Source organism: Aythya fuligula, chromosome 6 (genome assembly GCF_009819795.1).
Source record: "Aythya fuligula isolate bAytFul2 chromosome 6, bAytFul2.pri, whole genome shotgun sequence".
Lineage (NCBI taxonomy): Eukaryota > Metazoa > Chordata > Aves > Anseriformes > Anatidae > Aythya > Aythya fuligula.
Genome location: NC_045564.1, coordinates 20238080 through 20260292, shown reverse-complemented (window position 1 = coordinate 20260292; position 22213 = coordinate 20238080). Strand labels below are relative to the sequence as shown.

Sequence of the window (22213 nt, the reverse complement as noted above, 5' to 3'; positions counted from 1 at the left end):
GAGGTCTCTTTCAACCTGCATGATTCTGTGATTTCCAACATAACCCTAAGGTTTCAAAGCGCAGTTAAAGGAAAAAAACATCATGTCAGTGTGAGTTTGGGAGGCAAGATATAAAATATGTACTCATTGTCATCCTATTTCATTGATACTTATCTTCATCCTATAACATGACATGGTAATCTAATGTGTTTGTGCATGTATGTGTGCTTATACACTAATACTTCAACACATCATTTCAGCAGTGTTTCTTACTTTCATTCTCAATGTATGCTGTCCAGTCAAACTCTGTACCATTAAAGTACGGAGCTACGTATTTTTCAAAAGTTGTTGAATTTTTTGATGGCCATAACAAGCATTTATTCTTCAAGTTGCCCATGAACAGCTGCAGTCCTATTAGTGCAAACACACTCAGGCAAAATACAGTCAAAATCATTACATCTGAGAGCTTCTTCACAGACTGAATTAAGGCTCCCACAATAGTCTTCAAGCCTGCAAACAGAGGCACATTTTTTATTAAATATTTACCTAAGCTAAAATACAATGTGGATCGCTCCAACACACTATTAAACATCATGCACAGCTGCACAAGAATAGTCTTAAAATATTTTTCAAAGGAAAAAGAAATCACTAAGTCCCATAGCTCCTGATAAACTAATCAGAAGCTATGAATGGTATGCATTCCAAAATACCTGTTCTATAAATAAACAAGTAGCATTTTTTACTCATGCTCCCTGTACATGTTAACTACATGTGAAGGGAGCTGTTCCGGTTTTATTTTCTGCTTGATGCCTCTTCCTCCAAACCTGTGCCAGTGTCCTTACCCAATTCACAATATATTGGTTCTATAAAAGCAAACAAAAAACAAAACACAATTGCATCACAGCGGAGATTTTAATGGTATCATTATAATGTGTCCTATTCAGCTGGAGGTGATTTGGTGAAGATAGGCATCTCAAGATAATAAATAAAGCATGCAATCCCGATGCTACTCCTTAATTTCTTATTCCTTTATCAAGGTTTTAGCTTTTAAAATACATTGAAATTTTCAATCTGAAATGTCATTGATAAATGGTAGCATTCAGATTAATAATAGAAAAATGAGAAGATAATTAATTTTGATCTTTATTGTGGGAGAGAAAATTTGACATCACGAAATAGAAATTATAGTCTACGTAATACATGGGCTATATAATTCAATTTCTCATGCATGAATTTATTAAACTCTGAGGCTGAGTGTTTTAGAGAATCAGAAAAATAATCAAGTTTAGTTTAGTTTAAGTTAAGACCGGAGCCTAAATCCCGTTAAAAACATGAATTCAGCTTCTGTGAAAATTTCAATCAGCCTCAGTGTTTAACCTCGCTCTCACCTGGAATGACTGATATTGTTTTCAAAGCTCGGAGAACTCTGAATGTTCTCAACGCTGAGACATTGCCCAGGTCCACAAACTCTGTCACATATCTGTAGTGAGGGATTCCACACACAAACACAATGACAGCACACACAGAATTAAACAGAGGTGATGTAGAGAGCTTACTATGTTACACAGTTACTTCTTACCTGGAATTACAGAAATAGTTTTCAAAGCTCTCAATACTCTGAAAGTTCGAAGAGCTGAAACATTGCCTAGGTTTACAAACTCTGTTATATACCTGTAGAATTAAATCACAGTTACTCAGAATTAAGATAGAGTGTATATTACTTACCTGGACCTGTAATCCAGACTATTTTTTAGGAAGGGTGAACATTAAATGAAAGACTTACATTCATATTTTCCTGTTTCAATGGAGTTTTCCCTAGGAAGCATACCCTTAAGTATTTCCATTGAATGTAAATTAATATGAAACTGATTACCATGATTTTATTGTTTAAATGTACTTTATACTTTATAATAGATTGTTCAATTGTAACTTCTCTTTTGTACTGTGCAATAGTACACTAATTATGCTGTGTTCTAGATCACGGTAAACATTAAAATGGGAGAAGTTGAAACACATTTAGACTATAATTCATTTTAAATGAGCTAACATAACCCAAACAAATTATTACCATTTCAGGAAAAAAAAAAAAAAAAAAGTTATGGCTGGTATTTTACTTAAAGTAAATAAATGTATACTTACGCAAAGGAAATGACAATAAAATCAAGCCAGTTCCAGGGGTCACGAAGGCAAGTAAAATCATCTATACAGAAGCCTCTTGCAAGGATTTTTACCAAAAATTCAAAAGTATAAATACCAGTAAAAGTGTACCTATGAGAAAACATCAAAGTAAAAGTTTAAGATCGTCATTTAATAATATAACAATATAGAAATAACAGAAAACCACTCAAAAGCAGTGATTATTAAACAGACTGTAATGGTAATTACAAACTTACATCAAACATGACTGTTTTCCCACAATTCTTCTGAATAGTTATGGGATCTTTACTTTTTAATCTGAAACATATTTGTGCAGTTTCTGGCACGCATGGGTTTGAAATTTGAATACAAAGTAGTAATCAGTACAAATACAAATAACATATTTTTTTGTAAGTGAAAATTTCAGTATGGTTGGCATTTCAGAAATAAAATCCACATGTAAATGAAACTTAGTGTTTACTACCATTACCAAAGTCAGACTTTAATGACAGTAATCCTCATATTTTGATATGAAAAGCTTGGGTGTTAATTTTCTACATTTTATTAAGCATTAAGGTGATTCAGTAGTGGCTATTCAAAGCATCTTACTGAAAAGCAATAGTGTCAGTTTGATAGGATTTTTCTTCTTCTTCTTGTAATAAAAATGCTAACAGAACAGCTGAAAAGGGAGAGAGCACAAAAACATTACAAGTACAAAAATTATGATCAAAAGGATTAAATCAGTTTTATTCAGGGAAAAAGGGTAACAATATCACAGCTTTTTTTCTTACAGCCTGCAGGCCTGTAGTGGGTTGAGTTGCAGCTAGTATTAATCAACAGGCTAGAGAAAGAATACCAGTTTGCACATGATATTAAGTAAAACCACACAGCTTAGCTCCTAATTTAGCTTTTCATTTTAAAACCATTAAAAAAAATAAAAAATAAATATATATGTATACACTTTTACTTACTCCACATTCTTTGTCCAATCTGGTGGTTTATTCCATGTCATGAATACACAGTTTGTCAAAATAGTGAGCATAATAAGCATGCTGAACAATGTTGACTGCAGTTAAGGAACTTACACTTTCCTCATGCTGAATATGCATCACACAAAACATGAGTAGTTGACCGGGCTTTAGAACACTGACAACACATTCAATACAAATCAGTTTAAAATGACTAAAAATGCCATGTTTAAATCAAAGATGTTTCATATTAATTATACTATTAATTCTGTAAACTAGGTATCCTTCATTCATTTTGAGAGAAAGAATTAAGGGGATGAATACATTTAAATACTAAAACAAACATTATAACATATTTCAAAAGACCAGTAACTATTATGTTTTCATTTTAAGCAAACTAGATAAAAAGGATATGAATGAACTAAAATCTTAATAGCTATTCTTCTAATAATATTGAAAGGAGATAAAAGGTACAAGGCAGAGGTGGCACTGAACCTGAAGATTGTCTTCCCTTTATTCAATACTATAAATGTCTTTAAAAAAAAAAAAAAGAGAGAGAGAATAGGAAATTAAGGATATGTTCGCAACCTCACCATAAATAGAGGCTGCACTTACACAGATGTAAGTAGCCAAATTTATTTTCAATAAAATTATTCAAGCAAGTATCTGATTGTGCATTTTCTCATAAGCAAGGAAAACTGAAAACCATACATTCTTTTTCTCTGTGCTCTTAATGTCTGCATTTCAACATTTTCCTGGATTATGTAAGTGAAGAATATAATTAAAAAATTGTCCTTTTAAAACAGTAAAAATGTGTGCAGCTGTATTGTATGCACTTCAGATGAAACCTGGCAGTGCAAAACACAGCACCTAATCAACCTTTTTTGGAGACTCATCAGCAACTACTTAATCATTTTTGCACTTAGAAACTGCTTCTGAAATTAGATATCCTGGTTCTTAAAGACTTTGCTGCCTTTATTGTCTGAGCAGTTATTTCTGGTACCTTTTACACAAACATTTTTGATTTAGACTAAAACTGTTATCTAATGAAAACTTAAGTCAGTATACATTTTATGATAATTTTCCCAAATGACAAATATCTGGAAATAAGTAGGTTTTAATATTGATTCTTCCTGTTTTATGCCAATATTCTATTGTAACAGAAATGGATCATTTGACAGTAGAGCTCATGGTGTAGAAACAACAACTAAAGTAACTGAAAACACTATACCTAATTATTAGTCTTCAACATTCTGTACTAGAAAAATACTGCTTTAACGAAGTTGCTTTGTATGGAAGATGGTAACCTGTTTATTATCTATTCTGTGTTTCCAGAACCTATTTTGTGTTTTTAATTCAAACGTTTTATTGATTTCCACAATGAAATAAGAACTTACTTATTCTGTACTGCCTTTTTAAAGTAAACTCAATTTTGTTTTCATTTTGAACATCATTCTGCTTCTCTTTTCATCATCTAAGATCTATACTTGCTAAAGCCACCACCCTTGATCTTGCCTCCTTTTGTTAACGGTTTCTCTATAAAAGAAATTCAGTTGCATTATAATAGATGAATATGCATCAATTTATTTTTCATTTTCAGGTCTATTCTGGACCTATAACAAGGCTCAATACAGAAACAGGAAGTAGTAGACACAGTCCTATTTCAGAAGAGGCTACTCACAAATGTTTTTATACTATTTTGCAGACATTTTGTTGTTGCTGCTGTTAATGAGCCACAAAATCTCTTTTACATTAAACAGAAAAAATAAATAAAAAAAACATTTAGGTAATATTTCCAAGAAAATTCTGCATACATGCAGATATAAAGTGACTCTTAAAGGAATGATGGAGAGACTTTAAATAACTTCCTTACACTGTAACATAATATTGAGGGCACGTGACCTCAAGATGTCCTACCAATTACTGTCTTCGTGTTCCTTGTGGGGTAGCACTGGGAAGGATTACTTACTGGTAAATTGGTATTAAAATCATCAGGAAAAACGTAACTGGACAGAAAATCCAGTCAGACTCAGAAAAAAAAGTGCATTGATCCTAAAGCAAAATCGAGCAAAATGAACTCATGTCTACACATGAGCTGTTACCTATCCACAGAAATCATATAATATGAAGCTGGCAACATGTGCTAATAATCACATTTTTATTTTTTACTTACGTCCCTCCCTAGCCAAGTAGAGTTTAACAAGTAACTCCAGGTGAGTTTTGTTTGGCCTTTTTTTTTTTTCCCCCAAATATTTCAGTAAGTTTTTAAGGCATGTTTGACAGTAGATCACATTGGCGGGTGACAGACAGAACAAGCACTTCATCCAAAGTAAATCTGTTGCTAGACTGGAAGATAGTGCAAGAATTCTTATAATATCTAATAATTTAATTCTCTGAGGAAAACAAACCAAAAACTTTAGCTGCTTAATTAGTTTCCTTCTTAGCCTGCTGAACTACATCTTAGTACTATGTTTCCTCAAATACCCAGTAACAGAGTAGCCAGAGAGAGATGAAGTTTTCCAATGCTTCAGCATTTCATCAGATCTGAAGAGATTAAAATACATTAATACAAAATCCAGTAAATCAAAAACATCATAAGGAAATCTTAGACATTAAAAAAAATCATAAAAAAGTAACCTAAGTAGAAGACTCACCATCATATTTATATTGCATTCAAAATAATTAACATGGTATCATAGACTTTTAAATACTTTCAATAGGGCTTCTGACTACCTTCAACAGGTAGTAAACTACAGCATTTACCACTTTGCAGTTCAACAGGTATATTGTAATTATAATCTTAGTAAATGCTTACTTTTTTATTGGCATAATATGGATCAAGGTCCTCCAGGGGCTCAGAAACCATTTCTGGAGGAATATCACCATAAATAAATGGCAGTGTCTTTCCTGCCTCCAAGTCATTACTTGGCTTTTGATGATTTTCTTCATGACCACCATCATCTTTATGCTCATCTTTGTCACGATTAGACTTTTCATCAGCAATACGCTTCTCAATAGCTGCAAGAGACTCTTTGGTGAAAAGGAAGAAGCTATCAGATCCTGGTGGTACGAACATTGCCTGTGCCATCTTTTCATTCTGCAAATTTTAAACACTTTTGTGCTCTTGTGCAAGAAGATCCTAGGAGAACATGAGGGATGGGGAGTGGGGAGAAACAGAAAAATTAAGAGAGTGCAACAGCAAGACAATTCCCCAAATAACAATTTTCTGCATAGTATAGTAGTTATCTGCCTCTTTTTTAATTGTAAAGAACATAAAGAGAAGGATTTGAATTAATTTTCAGAGACAACAGAAAATTATCTATCTTAGCTTTTCTGAAGTACCAACATGGCAAACAGACACAGTTTAGGTTGTAAAGAAAAACATGAAAGGAAAAGAATTATAACAACATTTGCATGCAATTTATTTGTCATCTCAGGTTAATATAAATGTCACGAGATAAAGGAAAAGCATTCTCACTTTCCCTAATCTAAACAAGAAATCCAAAACACACCTTATTATGAAAAGTTAAGAAATGTGTTAACATATTACTTTATTCAGTGTTTATGAGGAAAGGGATTTATATAAAAAGTTGGGCTAGTGTCTCCAAAACACTTACAATTTATATTATAAAGACGGAAAGAAAAATAATCATGTCCTTCCTATTCCTCCCTTCCTTCATTTGTTATGAGAACACTACTCAACCTGGTGGCTTACATTATGATAGCTGAACTAATACTGCACTATTAGACAGCAGGTACTATATTTAAAGCCATATGCACAAGCAGAATGCAACTAGGCTAAGGTTTAGTCCTTCCATTTTTGGATTTCGTGACTAGTATTTTCTTGACTTTCAACTGTAAATTTGACTGTATTATGTTCTCTAATTAAGGAATTTATGAGGGATGAAATGTTTTAGATTTACACAAAAAACACGGCACACTCTCTCCGAAGTTACACTACTCTCTGAGGCTTGATGTATTTTCAAAAAAAAATAATATATTCATTAAAATTTCAACAAATGCTACATTTTCAATAAGTTACTTCTTTCTAGATTTCTATTTTCTACAGGGAGAACACAATTAATACCCATGGGTGCAATTAGTTCAGGATAAACAGATTTTATAAACTGAGACAAAACAGAATCAAGTCCTCCTTGGTGACATTCAGCAGTGCTATAGTTCTTAACAACACTTCAACAGAATTCAGAAATTGTGGTAGGTTGATCATTGCTGGCTACCAGATTGCCACCCACCCACTCTTGTACTTTCCCTCATCAAAATAATAAGAGGGATAAAATAAAGTAAAAAATCTCATGGGTTGGGGCCAGTTCATAACAGTGTGCTCTCCACGAGCTGCAGTTCCTTTGGAACTGCACCAGCTCCACCTGCTCCAGCACACAAATCTGTCCTGGCATGGTACCCCATGGACTGCAATGAAATACCTCCTCCACCATGGGCTATCCCACAGGCTGCAGATGAATCTAATGTCTGGCACCCAGAACACCTCCTTCTCAGACCTTGAGGTTTTCAGGGCTGTTTCATGCACTTTTTTCATCATTCCTCACACTGCCATGCAGCATTTTGACACTTCTTGAATGTCTTTTCCCAGAGGCGCCACAACATTGGGTGAGGGGTTAAAGATGAGGGAACCATTTTGCCAGCCAAAAAGTGAAATCATGTCAGAATTAATGCTATGAATGCTATCATCGAGAATCATAAAGGTTCTGAAAGACACCAAAGCTGGTGAGGAACTGGGTGCCACAGGCACCCAGTGCAGAATGGCCTGGACACCAGTCAGGGCCTTGATCCCAAATGAACAACCTGAAGCTGGTCTAGAACGGCTCCATTTGCCCCAGGCTTCTACCACCAATGTCATGGACCAGGCCTGTGCTACACAGCGGGTGAGAGTTCCTTAAAGACATAGCTTTTCCTCTGGTCACAGTGTCAGCTTAACAGTAGAGATGTGCGGAAAAGAAAAAAAAATTGATGCCAAATACTTACATATGAGGTGCAATAGCCCCACTGAATTACCACACCATGCTATCAATCCCAGGAACGTTAATGCAGCTTCCTCTTCTGGAATCACTTTTAGGTCTCCTCCAAATTAGTTAATAACATTTTCTACATTTTAACAGTTTCCCAGCACAAACTGAATTCTCAAAGCCACTAAAACCTAGCCTTATGCCAGCCTTTTTTTTCCCTCAAAATTTGCCAAACAAGGGTATGCATATATCCAAGTCCTAGCATTGTCAGCTGAGCTATGACAGCTTCTGCATCCCTAGCAAGTACTCTCTACTGTGACAAAAGACAGAAAAAAGGGGTCTTTGCACAGGCCAGTAAGGATATGAGAAATCTCCTGATTAAAGGGGTACAGAAATTGGCCTTATTTTGTGTCAGCTATACAGCATCCTCGGAACACAGAGCGATAGTTATTCTCAGGAACAGGCAGCCCAGGAATGACACATCTTCCCTTAATTATTCCAAAATGGACAATTGGATCCATTCCATCTTTAAAAGATTCACCGTTCTCAAAGGGAAAGTCCTTGATTCCTGTTTGGCCTTCTCCACTGAACCTTCCTAAATCCCTAACATCCATGCCTCTGAAAATCTGACCTGCAATGCTTTGATTGAAGCATTTCCTTCAGAAGTTGGATGATGCCTGTGGCCAGATGCCCAGGGAACATGCACTCATGCACCAGCAAAAAATGAAATCACTCTCACAGGAAGAACACCAGAATCCTTTCCCTTAAAGCTCCATTTTTAACCTAAGAAATAATGTAAGTAATGACATTGTGATTTGGTACCCTTAGTTCCTTTATTTAGCTTACACCTGTTTTTGTTGTTGTTGTTGTTTTGTTTTGTTTTTGTTTTTTTGTTTTCTTTTTTTGTTTGTTTGTTTTTTGTTGTTTTGTTTTTTAAATAAAACTTCCTATATGGTAAATTAATCACTTCTGCATGTGTCACTACAGATACTGAGAACTGTACTTATGTAAGATTTACCTCTCCTGCATTAAGAGATGCAAACTACTGTTCATATTATAAATATGGCTGTATGTACTGACTGTACAGTTTCTGAAATGGTTAGATAGTTGCACAAACTCTGAGGAGTCTGAAGAGAAAGGACAGGAAGACCTACAGCCATTAAAACAACCATCTTTAAAGCAAATAAAACTGGTGCTTAAAACCAAATAAAACCAGTGCTGTACACACAGTACTGCTTTGGTAGTGCTGCCCTTTGTGGAGATGACATTGGACATGACATTACATGACATTACAGATTTTTCAGCACATCTACACACCAGTTCACAATGTCTATCAAAAAGTAGGGACATGCTTGGAAGTCTAAGTAATATTTACATGATTTTGTGTTTTGATTTTCTTCAGAAACAAAAAAGGCAGAAAAATCCATGTTAACTAAAAGAAAGGGGAGAAACCCTAAGAGAGTTTTACAGGTTATCTACTACAACAATCAGCCTTTTGGGGATGTTCTTATTACTTGGAGGAAGATGTTTAAAAGCTTTAAAGAGTTTTCCACCTTGACGTTATGAAGGCAGATTCAGAAGGTGATGAATATGACCACAGAAACTACTTTTAATTGAACACATTGCTAACTTATGCCTGCCTATGCACTTAGGCTAAATTTCCTCTTTAGAAACCTGTGATACGTAAAACCAAGAGTCCATGTCTGCTCATTTTACGAAATACCACTATGGCCTTATGACACTTTTTCTGAGTTGTTACCGATGTTATCAGAATAAAAACCAATCCTTCTGCTTTCATGCTGATATTCCAGTGGTATATTCAGCAATGCTTAAGTAGTATTCTTAGGGTTGACACAAATTCCATCCAGCATTTCTCTCTAGTGAGACCATAGCCAATGACTGCATCACATTTCAGTGTCAGCATAAAACAAATAAACAAAAAGGATCTTTTCTAATACCTAACAGCAACCTCTTCTGTCAATGATTTGCCATAGTCTAATCGCAGCCCATACTTCTGGAAAAAAAACAATACACGTGTTAAACAGATCTTGAGTTATGGATCAGAGACTACGTTTTCTCATCATGACTTTTTTTTTAAATGAATGTAAATATATACTCTGTAAAATACTGACATCATTTATGCCATTCCACCAAGGAAATTCATTTATCCAGTAAGGAAACAAACTGAAAGAATTATAACAATAGATGGATTAGTTTAATGACTTAAATGTTCTCTTTTCTGCAGTCATGATGGCTACTGTACCACAAAGAAGCAGTAACAAATCACATCAAAAAATAAGAAAGAATATGAATCCTGAAAGGAGGGGAAAAAAATAAAAATGAAAACCAACACTTCTCTCTCCCCCCCCCCCCCAAAAAAAAAAAAGGTCCCTATGCAAATCTTCATCCCTCTCTCCTCCCTAAAAAAAAGCAAAGAGTAATAATTATTTTTAAGTGAAAAACTCAATATAAAGTTTCTGACATGTTCATCATTTTCTACAGACATTTACAAAATGTTTATTTTTGCATTTATAAAAATAATGTTCAAACTTCAACCCAAACCATATAGGATCGAAATCTCAGAATGAAGGAAATACATCTCCCATACATAGTATATTTACCTTCATGTTTTTTCAGAGCTGGATACCCTATATCCCATAACACAAAAATGAATTTTTACATTATTATTTTCAGTGTTCTCTCTATCTGTTAATTACTATTGTACATTTCATAGCACTATTTAAATAAAGTTGAATGCAATTTTCAGCATACTAAAGAAGCCTGGATAAATCACTAAGTCTCGATAACCAAATAAATTCTCCTAAGTATGAAAATTAATTAAGACTAAGAAGCTGCTACCATGACAGTCTGTTGATGATGTACACTGAAATTCAATTTGGCAAATGATCACATTTGATGAGTCATCAGCAAACCTACATACATTTTCTTTGTTACGCTCTTTTATTTTTCTGCATCTGTGTATATAAAAGAATATGGCATTTTTATTTCAGGGATACTAAATTTGACTAACTATATAAATTAAAATTTGCATTATTAACTACTATATTGCTGTTACTCAATGATGCATCCTTCAGACTGTTCTAGCTGCTAGACAAAAGAAACTGTTTTGATTCCGACTACCCCAATATTACTATTCTGAGAGTCTGCAAAACAAAAAGCTGATGATAATACAAACCAAGAAAGTTCTTAGGAAAATGGGTTAATCTAGAAAGCATCTCCTCTAATCAACAATTAAAAATCTAGTGTCCTTCCTTCCCCTCTCAAAGAATTTCCTGTGCAGACACCAACAGTACTAACACTATTCAGCCACTTATGATCGTAAGCATCAATAAGAACTGAAACATTTCTAAATTATTAATTGTTCTGAACCTGAAGGAATTAAACCTATGGCACATTTCATCCCTTGTACTTCTCAGCAGAATATTGTGGCAATGCAATGGGACTAACTGGGACAACTCACCTTTAAAGATTTTGCCATGCCCTTCATTTTCAAGTTGTTTCTTTGTAGTTTGCTCATAAAAATCATATTGAAGAATAAAACAAATGCCTACTGAAAACAGACAACTTCTGTACAGTTCTAATGGTTCAATTTCTTACATGCAACTCACCTTACATGTCCTTTATCCTTTTCAAGTTATTTCAAACTAGCTATTTTCAATTCAGGAATCTCTGATTCAGTGTGTAAGTTTATAGTAATACTTAGAAGATACCTGCAAAGTATTAATGTTTCAGGAAAGCAAAGTGTTAAAAAGGCAGAGGAAGCTACTCTTGATCTTAAAAAGAAGATTTATCTCATATAAATCATTTTAGGAATCTGCAACCACTTGGGCAAGCTGATCAGTCTCTTTCCTTACTATCAAGCTCAGATCCAGGAAACTCAGTTCTCACGGACAAGCATTCCAGTCACTAACACATTAAACAGAAAATCTTAAATAGAGCCAACACATAACAAATGAAAAACTGTGTGGTTGTTTACTGTTAGCAATACAATAAAAAACAGTGAAAGACAGTATTTACTTTGTCAGCAAGGTGAAATGCATTCATTTTTACTTGAGCAAGTATGATATTCCTGTCATTCGTATGCATGCCAATGACTTTTTTCTCCAGAACACAAATGTATTTTGAAGTATTAAGAACCTGGTTTCATTTAGGCCCTAATAAATCATGCAGCCAAGTCTTTGGATAATAATCCTAATTTACATCTTCCTCAATAGGTTAATCCTTTTTACAATCTAATTAAAAGTTTGTATCAAATTTACCCCTATGGTAACACTAATCTTCAATAACTTATCAGTCACTTGTGTTTCCTTCTTTAAGGTATTTATGCAAAAAAAAAAATAATCTCATTTTCTGGCTAAGCAAGTTCAGAGAAACTCTTCTTTAAGTCCAGTCAAGCATATCAGTTGCTGAAATTTCTTTTTACAGTTTTTGTGTCTATGGTATTTTGTACAACAGATTTGCTTTTGTAAATACCGGTGTTTGATCTTACAACATTTCATTATCACATTTTGTTCTTTTTATCCTCTGTTCTCCACATTCCTCCTTCAGTTTATGAGATATCGTCATGCCAGCTTATGGCACAGTAAGACTTTATGCAACTTCCAGCACAAAGCACCAATAACGTGTGCTGGGTAACCTTTGTTCCAAAATACTTCTTTTATTACACCACAGATGATGACATCAAGATAATTACATTTTGACTTTTACCTTTATCAGTTTTGGTAATTTTTCTACATAATTTCTTAGTAAAGACAACTGCCAAAGCTTTTAATACTGTATCTGTGGATGTAAATGAGTATGCATCTAACTCCTTGTTTCGATGCTTTTAAGATAAATAGATAAATAAATTCAATATTGCCATGGATATAACAACATACTGTAGTTGCTTGAAGCCATAGAGCAATAGTCCCTATACGTATTTCAAATAATCATGGTACTTGTACAGTGTTTAGTTTTCTGCTACTCATTAGCTGAAAGAGAGTAGAAAGGAAAGGCAACCATCATACAAAATTAGTTTTTTTCACACTGAATACTTTTTACCTAATAATTGTTTTCAGTTACAAAACTGAACAGACTACTTAAATTCACTCTAGTGATAAGAACTCTTCAGGATACAACTGCCAGTCCCTGTTACAACCCAAAATGTATTTTATCCAGAAATCATATGAACTTAATCTCATATTTAAGGAAGAAAAACATATTAAAAAAAAAAAAAAAAAAAGAAAGAAAGAAAAAAAAATCCAATAAAAAGTAAGGTTTACATTTACAGAATAAGACCTCAAAGGTACATGGGTCAACACAAAAGAAAAACAAGAATGGCAATAACAATATTGCAAGTTATTTTTCAAAGTTAGATTTCTCTTACGTCAGATTTGCCACAGTGGTTCCAAGAAATCAATAAACAACACTTTCAGAAAAGAAGAAAGTACTACACTTCCAGATTAAACTTTTAGGAGCTCTCTGGCTCAAATTTCATCTTCACTGAATGAATGCCAGCTGAAAAAGGAAAGCACATAGCCTCAAAAATGAAATTGTGAAGAAAAGAATTGCCACAATAGCCAGAAGAATTACTTTAAAACATTCTGTCTACTTAAAATCCAGACGTTTATGAAATTCTTACAGATCATGGCATCATCACCAATGCTTGAGCTCACAGAGCTCTATGATATTCTCTTCTGCCTCCCATCATTTCATACTGATGGGTTATAACAACTAACGGTAGAAACAACAAAAAGGAGGAAAAAAAAAAAAAGACTCCACAAAGCAACTGATGTCAATGAAATGTCTTTTTTGAATGGTTATTAATCCCTAGGAGATTACTAAGAATTATTTCATAAGAGAGACTAAGTAGTAAATAAAAAATAGCATTTCTTTCCGAACTGGATCCCAACAATGCTGCAGACTCTGGTCCGCAAAACAAGAGTTTATATTCACATACGTGTACAAAGAAATCCAGAAACTACACCATTAAATATTGGAAATGTTTCTTTTATGTTCAAAAGTTCATTTAGTATCTGTTAAATGCTACGCTAATACAAACTGAAGAATCAAAATTTGCTCCAAGTTCCTAAAGCAGGAATTCTTATTTGATTTTAGCATATATCAGAACTGAAGCTTTTAACATAATATCTAAAACTGATGATGCGGATGCTCCTTGCGTAATGGACCATTTATTGGAAGGCGCTCAGCTACTCTGCTTTCTAGCACAGCAGAAGAATAAGCATAATTGTATACAGCATTATATTACATGACTAATGTTAAATTGGTTTTATCCAAAGCCACTCACAACTTCCATTAACATTTGAAGGATATTTAAAAAAAATAAATAAATAAATCAACCAACAACTCAATTATGTTTAAAATGGTTAAAGTCTCCCAAACAGTCTTTGTTACTATGAGCAAACATTTACAAATAATTGATACTTAGAAGTTATAAAGTTGGAGACAGTAAGCACTGTTTCTTTTTTGATTTAATGCAAGAATGATAACTTTGACAAGTAAATTTGCTTTGCATTACAGTTGCGTATAAAACCAGGATAAGATCTTTTAGCAACTCATGTGAGTTGGAGAAGAATGTGTTCAGTAAAAAGCAGAGGCATGTCTTCATATATAGAATACAAACATTTCTGCAAAATAAAGCAGGCTTGGATACAAGATTAATAACATTTAGCCTGCCACCATATTGTGTTGCTAGAACACTTATTGCAAAACCACAGCCATGCCACTCCCCTACACTAAATACATTTACATTTAGTTTATTCATGTTGAGATCACACTCCAAGATATACTTTTCAATATCCGTGTTAACCGTTGTGTTGTCAGAGACCTTTTGTCACCCTTATTTTATATATATATATAAAAACAAAACAAAACAAAAACAAACAAACAAAAAAAAAAATAAAGGAAGAAAATGACACAGCTACTCTATTAGTCCTATGTCCAGAACCATATTATAGAAGAAAGTTTCTGTTAAATCTCCCCAAACTCAAGACTGTGAATAAAGATGCTAAATCAGAGGCTATTGCCAAAAACTGTCGGGAAAAAAGGTGAACATCAGATTTCTCTTGGCATCAGTCATTCTTAGAGTAAGGTGACATCTTAACAGCAGTCACACAGCGAAGTAGCATTGTACTGCAACCAGAAAACAACAAGCCACTCTAACAGAACAAGTTCTGAGATACCTCCATTTTATTTGTCTCTTTAAATACGGTGACCTGTGTTACCAAACAATGGCAAATGCCTTATTTTAAACAGCACTGAGAAAAGGAACATGCATTTCCTCTAAGCATGCAGGAATTTCTATACGTTTCTATAGTTCAGAATTTTCTGTTCTTTTAATAAAAAGCAGTGATACATGAAACAACAATTCTCATGATCTCTGCATCAAAACAGTTATTATTAAACAAGGTATATGACTTTCAATTGAAAGAAATTATGTCTCCTGATATAGGTCTTTTTAAAATTACAATAATTAAAATTAAAATTATTATTAAAATAACTTTTTAAAATTACCATATTCTGCTTTCCTTCAGAAATATAGAACTCCTATCTATATGCAAGCAAAGATTTGTCTTTCTAAACAAGCATATGATGTGTCTGAGATTGACACAAATGACTTGAACTTCTAAATGAATCTGCCCTGAGAGAGAAGAGCTCAACAAGAAGTAGATTTCAATGGAGAAGGAGGCTATACCTCACACCACATGAATGAAAATGTGCTGCAATTAAGGAAAGCAGGTGAACCTATCTTAACTATCTGCATTGGCTCTTTAAAGAAAAGGGCTTTTCAAGTTAATATTTATGATATATTGGGTTAACTGAAGCCTGGTAAGATCATTACATAAAACAAAACCTATTTTGTTAATTAACTATTATTTGTTTCCTTGTTATAGAGTAGTACACTAATAGCTCTTGCTTTTTATAATCAAATCTAATTTTCTATTAATCATTGTAAGCTTACTGGGGTCCACAGAACTGACTAAAACAACAAGAAGGCATTTCTTGCATTTGTTTACAAAAGACATGTTCCTCACATTGCTAAAATGTATTATCATGGTATAAATATTTACAGAACTCTGCCTGTGATCCTACCCTGGAAGACTATCCAAACTTACTGGTTGGTTGTTCTTACTAATTGTTAGACAAAAACACATTACGCAGGAAAAGCTGAAGATGCTGAACAGAAGGAAAACCCCACAGATAAATTAGTTGTTCCATTAAGGATGAAATTTGGGAAAGAATCCTTGAAGGTTGACTCTCCGCATCAGTGCCTGGGGGAACCCCACACACATTTCACACACAGACACAGAATTTCTAGGTTGGAAGAGACCTCAAGATCATCAAGTCCAACCTCTGACCTAATACTAACAGTCCCCACTAAACCATATCCCTAAGCTCTACATCTAAACATCTTTTAAAGACCTCCAGGGGTGGTGACTCCACCACTTCCCTGGGCAGCCCGTTACAATGTCTAACAACCCTTTCGGTAAAGAAGTTCTTCCTAACATCCAACCTAAAACTCTCCTGGCGCAACTTTAGCCCATTCCCCCATGTCACCAGGCACGTGGGAGAACAGACCAACCCCCACCTCACTACAGCCTCCTTTAAGGTACCTGTAGAGAGCAATAAGGTCACCCCTGAGCCTCCTTTTCTCCAGGAGGAACAAGCCCAGCTCTCTCAGCCACTCCTCGTAGGACTTGTTCTCCAGGCCCCTCACCACATCCAACAGAACTGTTGTCAGTATGTTTTCACTGCAAGTTAAAGGGCTGGGAGGACGGACAAAAGGAGAAAAGTTTCTTTCACCTTTTTATAGCTAGGTGCTGGGATTTCCACAGTGGATCCACTAAAACAAATCCTCTCAAAGTTCATTTACTTTCCAGGGAGATCACCTCAGCAGCAAATCAGAACTGGCCCATAATTTTTGTTTCGATCTGAAGTTATAGTATTAATACAATAAATAAATTACATACAGACAGTAATTCAGGATACATAAGCACTGTGCACAGCAGAGAAACTACACATCCATGAGCACGGGATCTTTTCATTAGCTTGTTCTTGCAAATGTGGAATCAGAAGTTCACCCACATTCACCAACCGATCCATGTACATCAGAATACTCCATGGAAATTACTCAAACCTTGTAAACAATGTTAAGATACTGGGATATAAACACCTCTACGTAATTTATTCCACCTCATCAAGGTGTAGTGAGATGAGGCAACAGGACGAGGGGCAACAAGCACAAACTGAAGCACAGGAGGTTCCAGCTCAATACGAGGGGACACTTTACCATTAGGTTGACAGAGCACTGGAACGGGCTGCCTAGAGAGGCTGTAGAGGCTCCTTCACTGGAAATACTCAAAACCTGCCTGGATGCCATCCTGTGCAACATGCTCTAGGTAATCTTGCTTGGTGGGGCAGTTGGACTGGATGATTTTTAAAGGTCCCTTCCGACCCCGCCCATTCTGTGATTCCAATTGCTATTCATTTTTCAGACTTTAGACTGCTACATGGCTCAAACTTTTAGAATCCCCATTCCAATAACTTTCCCGTAAAACTGATTCAATGACAAAATGATCTTGAATGCTTTACCTCTATCGTATTAAAGCCAATGTACTTGGATCCCACTCAGTGCTGGCACCAACACCCATTGTTAAACTTTCAGTAATGCAGAAAGTGTTACTCTGAGTTATAACCAACTACACGGAAGTTAGAAGATGCTTTTTTCCACAGAGGGAACACATATGCTATGTCCGAAGTCAATGACTTAGTTTCTGTCGATTGCAACTAAACTGAAAAAAATTAAGACGCCTGTTTCTGACAAATCTCTGGTATTGTATTAATAACCAGTTATGTAAAATAATGGTACAAAAGTCAGAGAAAAGATGAGATTGGGAAGCAGATTTGGAAGTGAGACAGTCCACAGTCCAGCTCAGAACAAGGCTAAGGTTACTCTCCTGGTATGGCCTACATACAGAACCCTGCAGGCTCATGGGGTCTGTTTCAGGTTTCCTCTCCCTCCTCTCCACTGCATCTCTTCAAGATGTCCCAAGGTGCCTTAGTAAATAATTTGCCCACCACCTCCCAGCCTACTCTTTGTGCTAGCCCAGGCTTCTCTTTCCAGCTCTCTATTGGGTTCAGCACTACCTGCTCATCCAGGTCCCTGACTTGTGTTAAAAACAGGTGGCACCGGAATATTTCCTGCAGCTTTTTCTGGTCTGTTATCAAATTTCTTTCTCTGTTTTTGTTCCAGTCTTTGACCATTACTAATACAAGTCACCATTGCAAACTAACAGAAATAAATAATGTTGAATCACCACAGCTCTCAAATAACTGCTGCTGAAAGCTTCCCTCCTGAACAATGGGAATGAAGAATTAGCCAAACCAAGTCAAGGTTTAAAAAAAAGGAAAACTTTTATTATTATATTTAGGTCTTCCTGAATAACTATAAAAAAGCAGAGTAAGTGTAACAAAACCTTACAAGATAAAAGTTGTTAACAAATTGTTATTAACAATATAAGTCATTGCAGAATCCAATACCTATGGTTCACTGGATTTTAAACAGGCAAAAACCATGTTCTTTTATTCTTAAAATGTACACAGACCATGGTTTTCCATGTACCAGAAAGCTCAATATGTTCTTGTTTCCTTTAGACCACAGCAGCAAAACAAATATATCTACCTACAGTACAAAATAGTTTTCCCATTTCTTTAAACCTGCTGAAATTCTGAAGCAACCCTGAAGTTTATTTGGTATTATGCATTGTTATGCTATAATAAAGGCGGGGGGATTTTTATTAGGTGTTTCAAGGACTACTTTAAAAATCAGTACTTTTGCTCTGCTTTGATTTTCCATGTACTAAAATATAAAAGGTCTGAGACAGCAGAACTGAACAGACATACAGGAAAGATTTCAGAAAGCATGCGTGCTTTATGGAACTTGTGCTTTGCACACTTAGTCCATCTTACAAGCTTTATAGCCTGCAAACACAATTCCCTTCAGGTTTTCTCCCTTAGACAGAGAGAAAGGACAAGACTTTGAAAAAAAAAGAAAAAAAATGCAGGGGGGTGAAGGAAGCATTTCTCCCATCCACTCCAAGTATAAAGGAGGTTAAAACTGGCTACTGACTGCAAAAGAAATAAAGCAAGCAGTACAGCCAGACTTCTTTCAGTTCTACATTCTGGCTAGACAGACTCCCTATACCTCACTTAATGGGCTCATTAGTGTAATCTGAGTCTACTTTTTGTGCCTGTCTAATTTTCTAGAGGCTCAGCTGCTGTTCTGCAAATCGATACAGGCTGGAGGTGATCAGTAAAACCTGGCTTGGATTAGAGTGATAGAGAGGCAAAATTCCCAAATACATTCTACCAGTGTTTATGTATCTTCATGCAAACACCCTGAAAATGGAAAATTGCATCAGCATTCATTATAACAGAGATGTACGGCAGGATGTTCTTCTTAAAAAGGCTCACCTGTCAGGTCCAAAAAAGATTTAGCACCTCCAATATATTATTGATTTTTCATTAGAACAACAAAAATATATATATATATTTACTCATGGCATCCATTAAAAACCCACAGAAGCAGAATAAGCCTGTAAAATTGAGATGAGAGTTCAATACCAATTATTCAGTTTAACAGCCTAAAATGCAGTGCTGTGATGCTACAGCAGATTTTGGAGCCATCAAGCACATTGGCAAAGTTCACTACCTGCTTCCCAATGAGCAGGATGGCACAAGAAGGAATGAGAAAACATGCTAGAACACTTAAACAACATGATAGGAAATCACAGAAGAGAGACCAAGACTAAAGCAGATGTGTGAATCGGTTCCATTGACAACAGCTTACTAACCTGCTTCCAGCTAACACTAAACTTGTGTCCACAGGAAGGAGATCCTAAAGCCACTGTTTTTACTGCATCCATTTCATACATAGAAAGATTTATTTTCTAAATATTTGAATCTGTGCTAAAAATAAACAAAACATAAACCAAAACCAACACAAACTGCAGAACATATTATTTTCTAATAAAGCAACAAATACCATACTTCAAGAGTTTCTTATTCAGTTCTTCACAGAGGAGTGCCCTTGACAGAGGAGTGCCCTTATCACACTCTGCCTCCCAGGTAAAGCCAGAATGGAGGAGCAGAAATGGACAAAGATGCTGGCTACCCCCATGTCCTCCCCAGAGGTAACTGAAATAACACAACAGTGATTGCCACCAAAGCCTGCAGAATTGTGACAACATGATTCTTAAAAAGGATGGAATGAATAATAATAATAATTAAAAAAGACTCTTATCTGGCAACCTCAGTTGCCCTTTTTCTTTCCTCTTACCCACTAAAATAGTACAAAGTCTGATTACATATAAACATTTATATGTTTATTAAGGAATGTTTATATGACCTTAATAAACATTCAAATGTAGATGCATTTGGGAAATAAGGAAGTACAAGTATTATTCATTTCCCAAGTCTGTAGAACAGTTCACACAAAAACTTCCAAATAATAATAATTTAAAAAAAAATAATATTAAAGAAACACAGAAGGAAAGATTAGAAAAGAAACATGGAAAACAAGTTTCTTGAATTTCAAGTGTTTAAATATCCTAGTGAGCCTAGGATGATAATGGTAGGTGTTTCACAATCAAATAAGCCCTGCACTTGTTATCCTCCCACTGTTTTACTCACTTTTCTTAAGGAATATAGTGTTTGGTGTTTTTGTTGTTGTTTTTTTGTTTGTTTTTCTTTTGAAATAAGCTTTTTCCCTATGACCACCAACCCTTTTCTGTAAGTAATGTTAATTCACTTACTCTGTATCAGCCATTTTCAGTCATTCATGTGATCATAACATGATCATATCATGGTCTAAACTTTTGGGCAGACCTGTGTGGTGCCAGGAGTTGGACTTGATGATCCTCAAGGGTCCCTTCCAACTCGGGATATTCTATGATTCTATGATAACAGAACAAAGGAACCTGCAAGATAGTTTTGGCAATAGTTTTCTCCAGGGCTTGACTCCAAGTCTTTGTATTTTCTGAAGGATTTGTCCTCCCTCATCCCTTTTTTCCCTACTTGGCTTTCTATTTTACTTGACTCTGTATTCTGAGACAGCCTTGCATTAGAATTTATTTGAAAGTGCATCCAATGAACAGGAATAAAACAGGAAATCTTCCTCCACCACAGAAAACCATACAAACCCCACAAAAACTAAGGCTTTGAAGGAAACTTGGAAACACATCTCCTGCTTTAATTCACTTTTCTTAATTACTTGATTTTGAAAAATTATTCCCCTTCTAGTTTGCATAAACAATTATGGACAACACAAAATGAACTCAACTAGATCAAGTTATTTTAAAACAAAACCTCGAAGTTATACTAGCCTTGCACCTGCAAGGAAAAGGATGAACAAATAAAAAGACATGGCAGTATTCTCTAAAATCAAACAACAGAACCTGTTGAATGAAAAAGGAAATCCAGATCTGAAGGAATTTAATTTCATAATCATTTACTTTGCACTGAAAAGGTTTTCTCCTTCACATTTCAAAGTCAAGGATGCACTGGCTGCTATCAATTGCAAGCTTATGTATGAGTAAGAGGCAGTAATAAAAGACATACAGCACTGAGAGGTTAACAAATATTGAAATTACTAATAGCTATTAATGAAGCATTAATTATTACTACAATCAAACCAAGGAACTGTATTCTGAAACCAATTTATATGGATCAAAGTCTAATTTAAAGGATGTCACTACTATAGGTAGTGAGAAACAGAAATTTCAGCAATTAAGATTCTGGAAAGGCAATGAGAAAAAGATTAATTTCTATGAGCTATTTCATCAAAATGTGTAGGCAAAGGTAAATGCAGTGTTTTGGTGCAATATACTCTTTTAGTCACTGACAACATAAAAATAATTTAAATGATTTTTTTCACCTACTATTATTATAAGAGATATCCGTATTTTCCCAAATATGCTTCACTTCGCAATTCAATGCAAGGAGACAGTTGTTTTAATGGCTTTTATTTTGACAAACTTTGAAAAAAATCAAAATATTTGCAATTGTTGCATCAACTGCAATTAAAAAACAAACAAACAAACAAACAAACAAAAAACAGTGGACACTAAG

General features: G+C 34.9%; 1 protein-coding gene across 2 annotated transcripts in view; it reads right to left on the bottom strand.

Annotated features, from left to right (window-relative positions):
* Positions 1–22213, bottom strand: part of LOC116490529 (sodium channel protein type 2 subunit alpha-like) — a 71386-nt gene that overhangs the window by 38601 nt on the left and 10572 nt on the right. Inside the window, exons 2-7 of one of the 2 annotated variants that reach the window (XM_032189783.1) lie at positions 5899–6222; positions 3498–3616; positions 3087–3176; positions 2119–2247; positions 1559–1650; positions 253–489 (exon numbers count right to left, since the gene is read on the bottom strand). In XM_032189783.1, coding sequence (XP_032045674.1) covers positions 253–489; positions 1559–1650; positions 2119–2247; positions 3087–3176; positions 3498–3616; positions 5899–6171 — 940 coding nt within the window. In that variant the 5' untranslated portion in view covers positions 6172–6222. Of the gene's footprint in view, positions 1–252; positions 490–1367; positions 1460–1558; positions 1651–2118; positions 2248–3086; positions 3177–3497; positions 3617–5898; positions 6223–22213 lie in introns of both variants that reach the window. The other variant, XM_032189782.1, reaches the window with a different exon arrangement.